This window comes from Delphinapterus leucas, chromosome 4, assembly GCF_059928025.1.
Source record: "Delphinapterus leucas isolate spDelLeu-1000000601 "Yukka" chromosome 4, BTC_Dleu_Yukka2, whole genome shotgun sequence".
Taxonomy (NCBI): domain Eukaryota; kingdom Metazoa; phylum Chordata; class Mammalia; order Artiodactyla; family Monodontidae; genus Delphinapterus; species Delphinapterus leucas.
Window position 1 is genome coordinate 139,540,030 of NC_143132.1, and position 15,078 is coordinate 139,555,107.

General features: G+C 49.2%; 1 protein-coding gene across 1 annotated transcript in view; it reads right to left on the reverse strand.

Moving 5' to 3' along the window:
* The window catches only part of SH3BP5 (SH3 domain binding protein 5), a 79,039-nt gene extending 65,192 nt beyond the window's left edge, over positions 1-13,847 (reverse strand). The window contains exons 1-2 of the mRNA XM_022561776.3: positions 13,628-13,847; positions 11,840-11,902 (exon numbers count right to left, since the gene is read on the reverse strand). Coding sequence (XP_022417484.1) covers positions 11,840-11,902; positions 13,628-13,762 — 198 coding nt within the window. The 5' untranslated portion in view covers positions 13,763-13,847. The remainder of the gene's footprint in view (positions 1-11,839; positions 11,903-13,627) is intronic.
* Between the last annotated feature and the right edge of the window lie 1,231 nt (positions 13,848-15,078).

Genomic DNA, 15,078 nt, shown 5'->3' on the forward strand with positions numbered 1-15,078 from the left:
CGCAGGTGTTGTTATTCAATAAATAGCAATGGTTAGAAAGGGAAGGGCCGAAGCTGGCTGAACGTATTATATGCTAGGTACTGTGCCAGGCCCTTTACAATCATGACCTTATTTAATCCTTAACAACCCTGCAAGATAGGTATTGCTCTTCCCACTTTAGAGAGCAGGAAATGAAAAACCCAGAAAAGCTAAAAACCTTGCCAAGACTGCACAGCTTATGAAGAGGCAGAAGGAGAATTCAAACCTAGCTCTCCTGAACTCCCAAGCCCATGCTTTTCCTCTATTAGCTCCAAAACAAGTTTTCCTGTGCTTTTTTGATCCCAGGGTTCACAGCATCAAAGTATGATTTGCTTGAACAAGTTCCAACTTGGGGAGTGGATCCAATTTCCAGCAAATGCATGCAATACCAGGATCCTATTTCTGCAGTGGGGACGCTAGCAAAACCCGTGGCAGGGAAAGAAAGCAGCGCTCAAGAGCTATCCAAGGAGCTTAAGAACCTTCCCCCTGAATTTATAAAGTGTCTGTCTAGCTACTGTACTTTGGGGACTCTAGGCTCCACTAATTTTCTGTAATAGGCATTGAAGCCATGGCATAATATTCTCTCAGACAACATTTTTAAGAAACAGGCAAAGCAAAGAATTCCCTATCGCAAGACCCATAGCACTGCTCAAAACTGCTCCCTCTTGCTTTAATTGTAGCTGGTTGGTTTAAGGGTTATTGACAGAACGAATCAAAGTCCTTGCTCTGCTGGATGGTTAACTATTAAAGCAGTTCGGCAAGGCACTGTGAAATGTGGCTGTTCATGAAGCAAACGGACATCCTGCGGGCCTCAGAACGAGTCACTGTCTCTGTATCACCACCAGGACTATGGCCATTCTAAAACAGGGCTCGAAATGCTTTAGGACTGCTCCCATCAAGAGATGGCGTCTGGGCCATCTCCTCTTGAACCTGGGCAGGTTCATGGCTGCTTGGACCAGCAGGATACGACAGAAGTGCTGCTATGGGACTTCCAAAGCTATGATGCTACCACCTGGTCATCTTGGGATGCCCACTGTGGGAAGCCAGGCACCATGAGGAGGTCAGAGTACCTGGGACCACCGTGCTGGGACAGTCGCATGTAAACACTGACCACTGACCAGCTGAGCCCCCAGCCAAGAGCCAGTATCCACGGCCAGACACAGGAGTGGGCCTCCTCGGACAACCAGTCCTGTGGGGCGTTTGGATGAGCACCCCACCCCACCCGCAACCGACATCTGCCTGCAACTGCTCAAGACTCCTCCGGCGAGAACCACCCTGCAGAGCCCTCTCCAAATTCCCGACCCAACAAATCATGGGCAAAATAAAGCATTTGATTTGGGGTAAAGTAGTTTGGGGGGTAATTCATTAGGTAGAAATAGTAACCAGAACCATAAGGAAGGACATCTTCGTTTCATCTCTTCTTCCAAAAAAGCTGGGACTCCCCTGGTGGCACAGCGGTTAAGAATCCGCCTGCCAATGCAGGGGACACGGGTTCGATCCCTGGTCTGGGAAGATTCCACATGCCGCGGAACAACTAAGCCCGTGTGCCACAACTACAGAACCTGTGCTCTAGAGCCCGCGAGCCACAAACTACTGATCCCACGTGCCACAACTACTGAAGCCCATGCACTCTAGGGCCTGTGTGCTGCAACTACTGAGCCTGCGTGCTGCAACTACTGAGCCCTGTGCTGCAACTACTGAGGCCACGTGCTGCAACTACTGAAGCCTGCACACCTAGAGCCCATGCTCTGCAACAAGAGAAGCCACCGCAATGAGAAGCCTGCGCACTGCAACAAAGAGTAGCCCCTGCTCACCGCAAGTTGAGAAAGGTTGCGTGCAGCAGTGAAGACCGAACGCAGCCAAAAAAAATTTTTTTTTTAAAAAGCCCAAAACCAGGGAAGAAAACATCAAATCTGCAGGTTTCATATCTTATCAGAATGAAGCTGAAGCCTTTTCCGTGTTGGCAACAAAAGGGTCAGGTGGACGAACATACCCGAACCCTGTTCATCACGCTTCGGGTGAGTCTGATGCCACAGAGTATGCGTTTACATTAAGTGGGTTCGGCTGCAGTGAGAATAAACAGCGGACGTTTCTGTCATTGTCTCCCTGCTGGCAGTTTCTTTCTGTCAGAGCAAACATTAATATCTCTTGGATAATCCAGCAAAACACAGCAAAGGAAAAAAGTCAGGCAAAAATAGAACGAAATTGTTTTCCATCTTCCTTTAAGGAAATGAAAGAGGCTGATTCTCTGAGCTCTCTAAGAGTGCCTTTGCAAATCTGCAAATTATCGTGAGACTCTTGGTTAAGATGTGTTGCATAAAAGGGATACAGTCTCTACTGTTAGAAGCATCTATGTGGTGATAGGCAGATTAAGTAACTCTCGGAAAGGAGGGCTGGTCGAAGATACCCGGGATGCTGCCAAAGGATGAGGTTCAATAGATGTTTAATTCATCCAGCCGACACACACACAAATACACCGCTATGTTCAAAGTTCCTACCATAAACGCTCAGAAGGAAAATAACAGCTCAATATTAAAAGGCTGCAGCCCACAGGGACCACAGCTCTCTGCCAACAGGGGTATCTGAAGATTCTATCAACCGTGGGGACAACAATGGATCCGCCAACCCTCAGAGCCTGTCTTCTTTTGAGGTGGGGACACCTCTAGACACCTGAAGTCAGAGGGAAGGTATCCCGGATAAACGTGGGGACACAGTCATGTCACTGTACTACAACAGCAATGGCCCGTGTTCCCACAATGGTGCCAGCTAAGGGGCCAGGAAAGTTTACATACTATCTCACTGGTCTTTATAGTTTAAAAGAAAGACACATCTGATATTTTTAAAGCAGTAGACTCCATTTCAATATTGACAGCTATTTCTATATTCTAGCCAACAGCCCACACTAATAATCATTTTGCCTAAGTGACTACAGTGAATGACGCCCACTTATATGTGCCCACAAGTCTTTATCCATGTAGAAAGGAGGCTACTACTCAAATCCATATAGTAACTAAGTTTGAATATCTAAATATTCTTAATATTTGGAATGTTTTCCACTGTTCTATCTTGGTGATTGTTTTGGATTTTCATAAATGAGGGTCTCTTGGCTGCAGACAATTCTAAAATGCCTTTAAGTCACTTTTCATCCCTCCGTGAATTACCACATGAGAGTTTAACAATACAGTAATTCACCAAGCAAACCCACCAACATCTGCGTTTATCTACAATTAGGGCAGGGACTACCAATCTGAAAGTTTTTTCCCACCAGCCCTCATCATTCCTAAAATTCCTTCCGAAGACATTCGTCTCTTTGACTCATAAAGACATCTTTTTATAATAGTGCTTTGTTCTCCACCCTCATGCCCCGCCTATGAAAATGATAAAATATGGTCATTGCAAATAATTCAGAAAACATCAAGAAATGAAAAATTAAAATCACCAGCATTCTTAGCGGCCAGCACTAACCACTAGTAACATCTGAGGGTACATACTTCTCAGACTCTGTGGTAATGCATCCCTCCACCCCATCACCAACCAACATGAATCAACACTTCTGTAGAATACAACAAAAATAAACTAGAAAAGTGAAAAGCCACATGGATGTCACAGCCATGTCAAACTGCTAAAGAGAAGAATTTCTAAAGTCTTACTCTCAATTTCTGTATGTACTTCACCTTAACTGGTAACAAGCAGATCATAGCCTGTGGACCACACTATGAATATCTCTGTTCTAGACATTTTTTGTTAAATGTACATGTTCTTTTACTGTATGTATATATGCTTTTACATATACTCTACACATAGCTTTATATGTTTTCCCCCACTAGATTTTATTTCCACTAAATAGATCATGGCCATGGGTCCACAACCACACATGTCATCCTATTTTAATGCAAAACACTCTTCAAACCCTGGCATCTCCAAGCAGGGCAGAATCTTATACCTCCATGAGCTAAGACCTCCGGGAGTGAGGGCTTAGGGGAGCGGAAGGAGGTCACAGGTTGTGCTTTAGCAGCGCTGCCATTGTGCCCAGGGTTGGCCCTGCCTAAGGAAAGCCCAGGGACCAGTGCATTTCCAGAGCAGGCACTAGGGAAAAGGGACCTGCCGGTTTTGCAGGACACTGTGTATGGCAACGCCAAGAGCCACGAGTCCACAAGGTGTTTGGTTCTAACCACAAACTCTAGCCATGCATTCCGACATTCATCGTACCCCTGTGTGCAGGCACCACATGAGATACTAGGGCACAAAGATGGGGAGGCCAAGCCCCTCCCTCCAGGGGCCTAGTCCAGTGGGGGAGCCAAATACACAAATGACCAGAACACAGCCTAATGGATATGCGCGAAGCTGCTAGTGCTGGTGAGGACAGACTCCTGGGCACCGCCGCCCCATCCCCCACCCCCGGAGATTCTGAGTCATCAGGTCTGGGTGGGGCCCAAGACTCTGCAATTCCAGCTTGGTCCTGCGATGCAAAGACCACACGTTGATGGCACTGCTCTAGGGCACTGGTTCACCACCAGGGGCAACTTTGCCCCCCTTCCCTGGGACACTTGCAAGTCTGGAGACATGCTTGTCTGTCACAACTGAGGTGTGGGGGTGGGGTTGACTGGCCTTTAGTGAGTCGATGCTGCTAACCCTCCTACAGTGGGCAAGACAGCCCCCCACAACAAAGAACGTCAATAGACGATGTCAACAGCGCAGTTGGGCAACTCCTCGAGAGCAAGACACTTGAACTCCAGGCCTCAGTTTTGTTATCAGCAAAATGGGGATGATAGTATCTATCACAGAAAGTCGTGCTGAGCATTCAGTGGCTTTATGCAAAGTGCTTAGAACAGGGTCTGGTACATGGTAGGCATTTATTATTATTATTGTTATTATTATTAACTATCATTATTATTGAAGAGCAGACAAAAACAAGCAGAAAAGACATTCCAGGATGGACACAAGTCCTTCCTGCAAGTACCCACCATGCTGCGGCCCTCACCTGCCCTGCTCCAGTAACAGCAGCAATGATGTTTATTCATGGCCTACTATGCACCAGCAGTGGAATAAGGAAACTGAGGCCCAGAGACATTAAGTAACTTGCCCAAGGTCACACAGCCACGAAGGGGCAACCTGTTGACATTCATCCACTCAAACATCTACTGAGCACCCATTATGTGCCGGGCAAATCCCAAGAGAAGGCAGCCTAACACAGCAGGGCTCATGCAGGGAAACAACTGATTTCCACACCCCGCAGACCAGCCACAGAGCAAAGCCCTCTTGCTCCAGAGACTGCAGAGTCCACCCTGCTGTAATCCTAGCCTTACGAGCCCTCTCTCTGGCCCCTTGCCCAGAGCAGGTCTCTGACAAAGAGACGTCATGGCGGGGCCTGGGGGGAAGAGGGCAGAGCTGCGGTGGGCCTGGCTCCAATGCACATCTCGATGGAACTTTCTCTGCATCCGGCAGTCCCCGGCGCTCGCTGCCAGCCCCGCACGCAGGAAGCCTCTCCCTCACCCAGGCTGTGCCGCTAGCAAAGCCCTCCCTCACACAGTGTCTCCTCCTGTCCCCCAGGCCACCCAGGAAGAATAATGACACCAGTTCACAGATGAGGGGACTCAGGCTCCAAAGGGGCAAGTGCCCCCAAAAGTCAGCAGAGCTCGGGTTCTAACCACGTCACCTGATGCCAAGACGTCCCTCCACCCACCCCTTCCCCATGACTTTGGGTTTTTTCCCCCTTGATTCTAAAGTAATACAATTCAGTGCAAATAATTCAGAAAATATAGAAAAGTATAAAGAGAATACGTCTTACTCAACTCTCACCAGATATAACTGGCATGTAATCCTCTCCTGATATTTTTATGCATATAAACATATTTTTTAGAATAGCATCATGAGTCTAAATCATGACTCCAAGCTTTTGGAACCTGTTTTCCATTCAGATGCCTTTCTAGGTTAATAACAAGCTGTGTCATCATCTAAAAGCCTGGATTCTCTTAGCTATCGCCTGGGCTTGGTATTCATTTATTTCCTCAACCCCCTACTGACAGTCATGCAGACTCACAATTTTTGCAACATTTTAAACAATGCTGCAGTGAGCACTGTTGGACCTGCATCCTTGCCCAGTTAACCCCTTAAAATAAATTCTTACAAGCGCAACTGCTGGGTCAAAAGTCACTGTCCCCCAACATCCCAGCAGCAGTGTGGGGACCACTACCCAAGCAGGAAGCCCTAAGGCCTACTATTCCAATGGCCAAACTTCAGGTCAGAGCTGTGGGGACAGAAGTAGCCCCAGCTCGGGGACCCAGGAGGCCCAGTAAAGACCTCAAGTGTGTTGATCTTTACAACCAGCCAATGAACAAAGGGTCCCATCAGCAATGCTCCCCGCCCGTAGCACTGCACAGGCTGCAAGGGATGTCTGCACTGGTCCCCTCCACTTGCTGGCTGCTAATCCTCCCAAATAACTAGGGTCCCCAGGCCTCGACTCCAACGCCCCCTGTTGCAGCAAAGCGTCCCCCGGCTTCGAAGACCCTGCCCGGGTCCCTCGCTCTGTGTCCAAGACCTGAATCCAGGACCCCCTCCCCACCCCCACCCCCGCGAGGTGAGAACCCCACACAGGACTCAGCCCACAGGGGGCCCTCAGTGCCGGTTCCATGAACGCCTCCAGGCCTCTGTTTCCTCAAACTAGATCTAACCTGGCTACAAAAGAGATCCCAGCCTCACTCATGCACAACACACACACACACACACACACACACACGTGTCTTCAAGGGGAAAGTGCTAAGATGTGATGGCACTGTCCTCTCAGAAAAGAATCTCTCTCTTCCCCTGACTTGTGTGAAAAATTCATTACGAGAGAGTCCAGGCTGCTCCCAATTCCCCCCCCGACCCCGGGTTTCCAAGCTCAGGACAGTCTTCTTTCTTTTTTTTTTAAAGAGAAAATGTTTGCTGGTTTCTGGCAGGGACAAAGGCAGATTCTGGGTGCAGGCCTTATGCGAGTCTGAGGAACACAGATGTCCAGAATCAAATGCTTTGCAAACTGCCCTCGCCCAAGCACCGAGGGGAAGCACACAGCCGTTTACAATCAACCGTCTTTGCCTCCCCAGGTAAGGACAGGCTGGAAAAGTCAGCTTGTGATTACTCAGAGCCAGAAAAGCTGTCTGTGGGCAGCTAGGCCTGGCTGTGTCCTTCCCCCTCCTCCTGGACCATCTCACACCCTAGAATAGCCCGCCTTCAGAGGAAGCAGGAGGAATACAAAAACACTACACATCATAGTAAAAAATAAATAACTGGCACGGACTATTACAAATCTTGATTTAAATGATTTAGAAATTGTGCTGCCTCTTGTTTTAACAAACATTTGAGAAGAGATCGCTCTATTGGGTACGCATTGTAAAAGTACATCAGCACGTTTACCTGGACTGCCTCACCTGGCAGGGCTGCTGCGCACTGAATGACCTGTTTATCTCTCTCCATCCATCGCTCTCCCCACCCCCAGCGCACTGGTCCCCCTGGCTGGTCCTGAGCTGGGCCAGGCCCCTCTCTCTCTCACCTTAGCACTGGCTGTTCCCGCTGCTGGAACGCCCTTCCCGCACAAGGCCCCGAGGCTCGCTCCCTTCAGATGGGCTTTCACGGAAGCAAATAGTAGGTGCTCAAGAAATACTCCATGAGTTAATAATTAAAGCTAACTAACCAATGCGCCTGTGAGAAAATACATGTGCTTTCTTAACTTGAAACATCAGGCTTATATCCAAGAGCCTCTCTAGTTAAAAGATTACTCCCTTCAACAGCTTGAAAAGGCTGGCTCTCTCAACACAAATCAGAGTGCCAAGGGGATACCATGCTGTCCAGACAAGGCCAGAGGTAAACCGTGGTCATGGGAAGGGGCAGGTGTCTGCTTGACAACAGGCCAGCCATCAGACACCTTTGGTCATCTCCCATTTAAACTGCCGAGAAACAGAATGGGATCCAAGGGCGAATCCCAGCTGACACCTCAGCTGCGGCTGCCCAGAGGCAACTGCACCACAAATCGGTCACCAATTCGTTGTTTTTTCAATTTTTTTATACAATTTGGAAAGGTTACTTTCCATTTACAGTTATTACCAAATATTGGTTATTTTCCCCGTGTTGTGCAATACATCCTTGAGCCTCTCTTACACCCAATACTTCGTACTGGTAACCACTAGTTTGTTCTCTATATCTGTGAGTCGTTTCTTTTATGTTATATTCACTAGTTGATTGTATTTTTTTAGATTCACATATAAGCACTATTATACAGTGTTTGTCTGCCTTATTTCACTTAGCATAATGTCCTTCAAGTCCATCCATGTTGCTGCAAATGGCATTATTTCATTTTTTATGGCTGAGTAATATTGCACTGTATATATGTACCACATCTTCTTTATCCATTCATCTGTCAGTGAACACTTAGGTTGCTTCCATATCTTGGATGCTGTAAATAGTGCTATGAACATTGGGGTCACCAATCGGCTTTAACCACTCAAAGTCAGGAGGGGTGTTGGGCCCTGCAGACCATAATCAAAAAGCAAAGCAAAGGAAATGCAGACAGCAAAAGACCCTCCCCTAGTGGATGCGAATTATATACAGTCAGTCCTCATTATTTGTGGATCCCAAATTTGTGAATCTGCCTACTCACTAAAACTGATTCCAAAATCAATACTGTGCTGCTCCACAGTCATCTGTGGACCCGCACAGAGTGGCAAGGAACTCCAGTAGCCCGACGTGCCTGCTTCCAGGGAGGATGAACAGACGCCCTCCACCCTGGTCCAGCTCTCATGCTGTAAACAAACATCCTTTACACGGTCCATTTAGTGCCAGGCTTTCTGCACTTCTGTGCTTTGTGTCGGTGATTTGGCTGTTTAAAACAGCCCCCAAGCCTAGCGCTGAAGTGCTGGCTACTGTCCTAAGCCCAGGAAAGCTGTGGTGAGCATTATGGAGAAAACATGTGTTAAATGAGCTTCGATCAGGCTGAGCCATGCTGCTGATGGCCAAGTTCAACCAACAATACACATTAAGTAAGGTGTCTTTAAACAGAAACACACATAACACACGGTTACGTACTGATCAGTGGATGAAGGTGTTGGGACCAGAGGCTCACAGGAGCCTAATGAGGTTTAAGTTCCCGAACGCCGCTGGTCACAACATCTCCCTTGGGAGCCACGGCTCAGTATTCACTAATTCAAGGTTCACGGCGACCTTAGTGAAAACTACCGCGAATAAGGACAACTGACCATATACTAAGGTGGCTGCTTCCTGACCCGCGTCCTCTGGCACTCCCCCCCCCCCGCCATCATCCCCACTGCTCTCTCCACCTGCCACTCCACACACCGGCTCCCTTGCTCAGCAGGCTTCTGCTCAGGTGTCTTCTGGAGACTCCTCTGTCACATCACTCTTCTATTGGACTCACCACAGTCAGTAAGTACTGGCGAACCCTCCACGCCTCACCCCCACCTGAAACATCAACTCCCGGAGGCAAAGCCTCTGTCTTGTACCCATATCTACCTGTATCTGCAGGGGCCACAGTGCCCAACACAAGGTGGGTGGCCAGTGCTTGCCTGAAGGGACACAGCCCACCACACACACGGCCGCAAGGTCCCTGGCAGGTTCTGGGAGCATGACAAGCATCCAGAGAGCCTGCACAGAGGCTGAAACCCCACCAATTAGACGCCCACTATGGCCCAGGGCCACGTGCACCTCCTGTGCACTTGAAACGTGACTGGTCCAAAGTGAGATGTGCTCTAGGTGTAACAGATGCACGAGATTTCCAAGACTTGGTACAAAAATATATGTAAAACATCTCATTCATGATTGTACTGATTCCATATGGAAATTATTGCATCTTGGACATTCTGGGTTAAAGGAACTAGATTAAAATTAACTTCACCTGTTTCCTGTTGCTTTTGAGCATGGCTGCTAGGAAGTTTTCATGACGTACAGAGCTTGCCACTATAGTTGTCTGAGTCCAGCTGGGTTATAATAATGCCATGGAAAGGGCAGCCAGTGACACAGGCCAGCCCTGACCACCTCTCTAGGCTACTGCCTAATACTCTCCAGAGGCAGGCAGGAAACACCCGTCCCGTGGCTTCCTGTGACACACAAAGACCTAAGTGTGTTCCGAAAGAGGGCTCAGAAATCAAGAAGAAAGAGTTAAGAGTTGAAACAACTGTGCCCTCAGAAGGGGAGCACCACCAGAACAGGGGCCAGCATCGAGCAGGCCTACAGGTGTGTGTTGAATGAATAACCAGTAATTTGCAAAAAAAAAAAAAAAAAAAAAAAGAGTTCTAAGTTGTTTGTTCATATTTGGGATAGAATAGGAGAGCTGGAGGGGACCTGGAAAATGACCAGGCTCTGCCATGTCGCTGAACTGTGAGGACGCTGTGCTTCCGTGTCCTCCCCTGGAGAAGAGGTGGTCCCTGCCGGTCCCTACCTGCCAGGCCCACGCCGTCCAGTAGAACTTTCTATGGTGATGGGAGTCTTCTCTGATCTGTCCAATACAGTGCCTACTGGGCCCTCGAAACGTGGCTACTGTGACTGAGGAAGTGAAATTTCATCTTATTTAATTGTAATTAATTTAAGTTTAAATTCAAATAGCCACATGTGGCAAAAGGCTGCCATCCTGGACAGCACAGCTCTGGCCTACTGTGACAGGCAAGAAGGAGATAAAGCTTGTAAAAGCACTTTGGAAATGCCAAATCCTGACAGAAATGGTAGGGGTTTTGTTGTTGGATGTATTACAAACGCGAGATTCTGAGAGATTTCAATTGCCCAACGAAGAGACTTGATTCATCGTAAGTGAAAAAAATTTAAACACACAGATTGTACTTCACCTAGGGGAGAAGAGTGTTCATAGACACCTGGAATCAGAACAGAGCAAGAACGCTTCACACACAGCTCAGAAAACTAGCTTTAACCCTCTGGGCCACAATACCTCCAGGGCCTGGACATGCAGGCAGAAATCAAGGTTGCCAGGGTGTTGCTGGTAAGATTACATTCCTACCTCCCACCCGCTCACTCTAGGGACCAGCGGTGTCCTGCCCCTTCCGCTGACCTTCCCTGCCATTCCTCCTGCTACAGAAACGGGTCCTCCCACAGCTCTCAGACAGAAGCGGGGGTTGTTCAAATCTGATGGATGGTAAAACCAACCGGTGCTGAAAAGGGATGCGGACTAAGTGGGAGCTGTGAAGAATGCTAATCTGTTTACACTCAGGTTGGAAGATGCTCATGAAATTCAAATCAAGTTCTCGGCTCCCAAGATTCTTCCCAGCAGGAAAGCCCTTCCCAGTCTAAACAGCTTTTCGGTACCATTAAGATCATCATATTCTACGCACAAGCAGACAATAAAGATAAAAAAAAGCAGGGGAGTGGAAGGGGGTGAATGATTAGGGCCGGAAAGTCAAACAAGTCTAAGTCTTTCTGAGGAAACACAATATTTCCGAGTACCAGTGTAAAGGGGCTGCCCTAAAATATTTAAAAGATTTTGTGAGCTCATTCATTCTTGTCCATTAAAGAGCACAGCTACTTTTCCCCTCAGTCCTTTTAACTTTTCCACAGACACATTAACTTTAGGGCTTAAGCGTGTGTAATGCCCTTGGTTTGGGCCCCTCGGAGCTTCCATGATGAAAACCACGTGAAACTGGATCCACGCGTGTTCCACCCACAAGCTGGCCTCAGTGGTGTAATTTATTCTGTCAGGCAGCAGGCTGTTGCTCAACTTCGAGGAGGGAATGCCAGCAACCACCCTCCAGCTATTAAAACAAAATGAACCAGCCTGGTGTCAGCGGGACAGACGCCACTTCACTGAGAAAAGAGACCCAGCTTTCCGTACCTCAAGTTCAGTCTCCCGTCTGTTGATATCATCCGTGGATTGATTTAACTTCTCCAGCTCTCCCTGATGAAGAAAAGGGACAGAAAAAAGATTCAGGGATTTGTCTTTTGTTGCCAGTATGACTCAGCCGCAGTACCTGCAAATTACTCTGGCACACTTTGTAGGAAGAGGAAGGAGTCAGTGGTAATTCTCAAGGAAAACAGTTGAGCCTTGGCTGGAAGAACAAATGAATGTCAGCATTTCTGAAACCTTTTTCTTGATGGTGGCCTTTTTGAAAATGACTTTAAGGTCCTAGGAATTTGTCTTTTCTTAGAAGGTCAATTATTTATTCCAGGTATGTGCCTTCAGGTAAACCCACCTGTTACAAATGGTTTAGAGGCTGAATCAAAACAATGCTTTCTGCTTTAGAGCAAGGATTTTGCAGAAAAGATAATAAAAGAAAACAAAGCCAAGCCTAAAGTATAAACCCAATGAAATAATTTAAATCAAGGGTACAATTCTGGCATTATCTCATCCATGGTTGAGTATTTTTCTGTAGGAATGAAAAGTCTTTTTCAAACTGCTAGTTATTCAACCTACCTGGCTGTTTTACAAAACAAACAACTAAAACTAGCTTTAATCTTGATCCTTTAAATAAACATTCACACACTGACATTTTGTAAAAAAAAAAAAAAAAAGTGCCCAGCGTGAAGTTAACTCATTTTACTCAGCAAACAAAGGACCTTGTGAACAGAATTCCCCTACAAAGAAAACAAAATTGAGTAGCCCGAACTGATTTTATTTAACAGAATTCCTAATGCAAAGATTTTTCCACCTGATTTTTATCTTGCTAACCTGCCATAACAATTCATTTAAATGCAACAGCTGAGTTAAATGAGCTTTTAATTGATCTGCGCGCTGAAAAACCAATTAAGTCTCCAGAAACCGCAGCGCATGCTGAAAAGCAATATTTAAAAAAAAAAAAAAAAGCTTTATGGAAAGGGTAGAAACACGGGTCTTCGAAAGCGATGTGCTGTGCTTTCTGCTTGGACGGTGAAGAGGTTAAGCTGTCACTCCGAGATCTCGGCTTAGAAATCGTTTTTAACCATCTCCCAGAGAAATGGAGGCACAGGAACCGGGCCAACCCTCTTGCTTTCTCGCGCGTCAGCTATGCGCACCGCTTGTCCCAGATTTCTGTTCACACCCGACCTCATAAGGAGGGAAAGCTGGGTTTTAAACCGTTTGAGGCCAAGCGGAGAGCTGAGCCAGTGGTGACAACAAGCCCTTCGGTTTGCTAACAATGAATCAGAGGAGAAGGGAGATGGCTCAGGCCGGGCACCTCTGCCAGCAGGAGGCTCTGACCCCCAGGCACGGGTGGCCGCCCACCTGCAGGGGCCGACGACGCCCACCGCCCCGGGAGCCCGCGCCTAAGCGGCCCGCCCGGCTCCCGGAGCCCGGAGGTTGTGCAAAGCCCGCGGCGCCGCGAGCCCGGCCGGGTACCCAGACGCCGGCGTGGCGCCCCCGCCCCTTTTCCTCTTTGTTGCGCAACCGCCCGCAGCGCTGGGCACGCTGCTGCGACCCCCGGATCGTGCCGGGGAATCCCGGCGATAGAGTCAGGCTGCGTCCACGCGGGCACCGCAGCCTCCCAGGAACCGGGGGAAACCGGGTACTCAGACCCTCTCCTCCAGCCCCGGACTTAACGCTGCCACCTCCCCCGGGCGCAAGCACCGGTGGGGGGGTTGGAGGAGGCGGCTGCGAGGCGGGCTCAGTGCAGTTGCCGGGGTCCTTGTGCACCCCCGCGCGCCCTACCTGGATCCGGGGGTCCACCTCTTCCTCCTCCTCCAGCCCCGGCTCCATCCCTTCCTCCTCCTCCTCCGAGTCCCGGGCTGGCGGCGGCAGCTCGGCCGGCTCCTCCGGACGGCTCCGCTTCGGCGCCGCGTCCATGCGGGCGGCGGACTTGGGAGCGCGGGGGTGGCGGCCGCAGACTGGGCCGGAGCCGTCTGGCCACCGCCCGGCGAGCTCAGAAGGCGCCGCTGGCCGCCGAGGGTTCCCGGGCCCAGCTCAGGAGGAAGTGGGCGCGGTCGCCCCCTCTCCGCCGCGGCCGTCAGCGCAGCGCCGCCCGCTCCGCCCCCAGCCCGCCGGCTCTGCGCGGTCCCGACTCTAGACCTGGCTAGCCGGCCGGCGGGGATAGCCGGGGCTCCGTCACAAAACCTCACTCCCAAAACGCGTGAGGGTGGTGAAATGGGGGAGCCCTCACCCCCTTTTACCATAGCAGCCCGACTAGATCACAATTTACCGAACGTCGGCCGCCTGGTGTCAGGGTGCTTTTCTCTCCCTCCCTCCTCTGCTAAGGCAATTGACTGCATGCAAGGAAAGTTTGGGGTATTCCCACCATCTGAAGGCACCTTTAGAAGCTTGTACTCAGTGACCCTGGACCAGTCCCAAGACTCACTCAAACCCCCGTGTACACTCAAAGCACTTTTGTCCCCTTGGGTTAACCTGGGGAAATGTGTGTACCTGAAGATTTCCCCAGAAAAGGGAACTGAAACATATGCTCACATAGACACAAAAGAACAAAGAAGGGAGCCAGCTGCAGCTCCTTGCGTGGATTCCTTGCCCAAAGGCTGCGGCCCCCATTGAGCAGAGCTCCATACGCAAGCTCCTGTGCTTTCACAGTTGCGGGATGGTCCTACCTGAAGAGGCAGGAAGCATGGAAAATCCATTGATCAGGGATGTGCGAGAGTGAGTGGGTGCCTGCCAGTACACCCTTCTCAAGGAGATGCGAGTGTAACCCCTGTTCATGGGCACGCGCCATCCAAGGATTGATGAACTGGTGAGGTTTCCTGCCCACCCTGAACAAGCGGAGAGCCAGAACTTGCCTGGCAAATTCAACATCACAAAAAGCCAAAGAATAAGGGGAATGTTTGTGCTTTTATGAAATGGCAGGGCCACTATGATGTCAGGAGAGCAGAGGGTCAGATGACCTTAGCAAAGCAGGCAAGGACATTGCCACTGGCCATTGCTAATGTCTCCTTCACTACAAAAATGCAGAGCGTACACACTTTCTACACAGAAGCTTGTGGCCTGTGGGCTCTGTGAGTTCGGAGGGCAGACTTGCTTGAGAAAGGAGCTTCTTTCCGAGAGCCTGTCATTAAAGCCAACCTTGGGAAACCTGCTTATGATGGTTTTATCAAAATCTAAGTTGGGGGGGTTACTCCTTGGGCAAGGTTCCACCCTACACACTCTGGCACTGTGGTCCA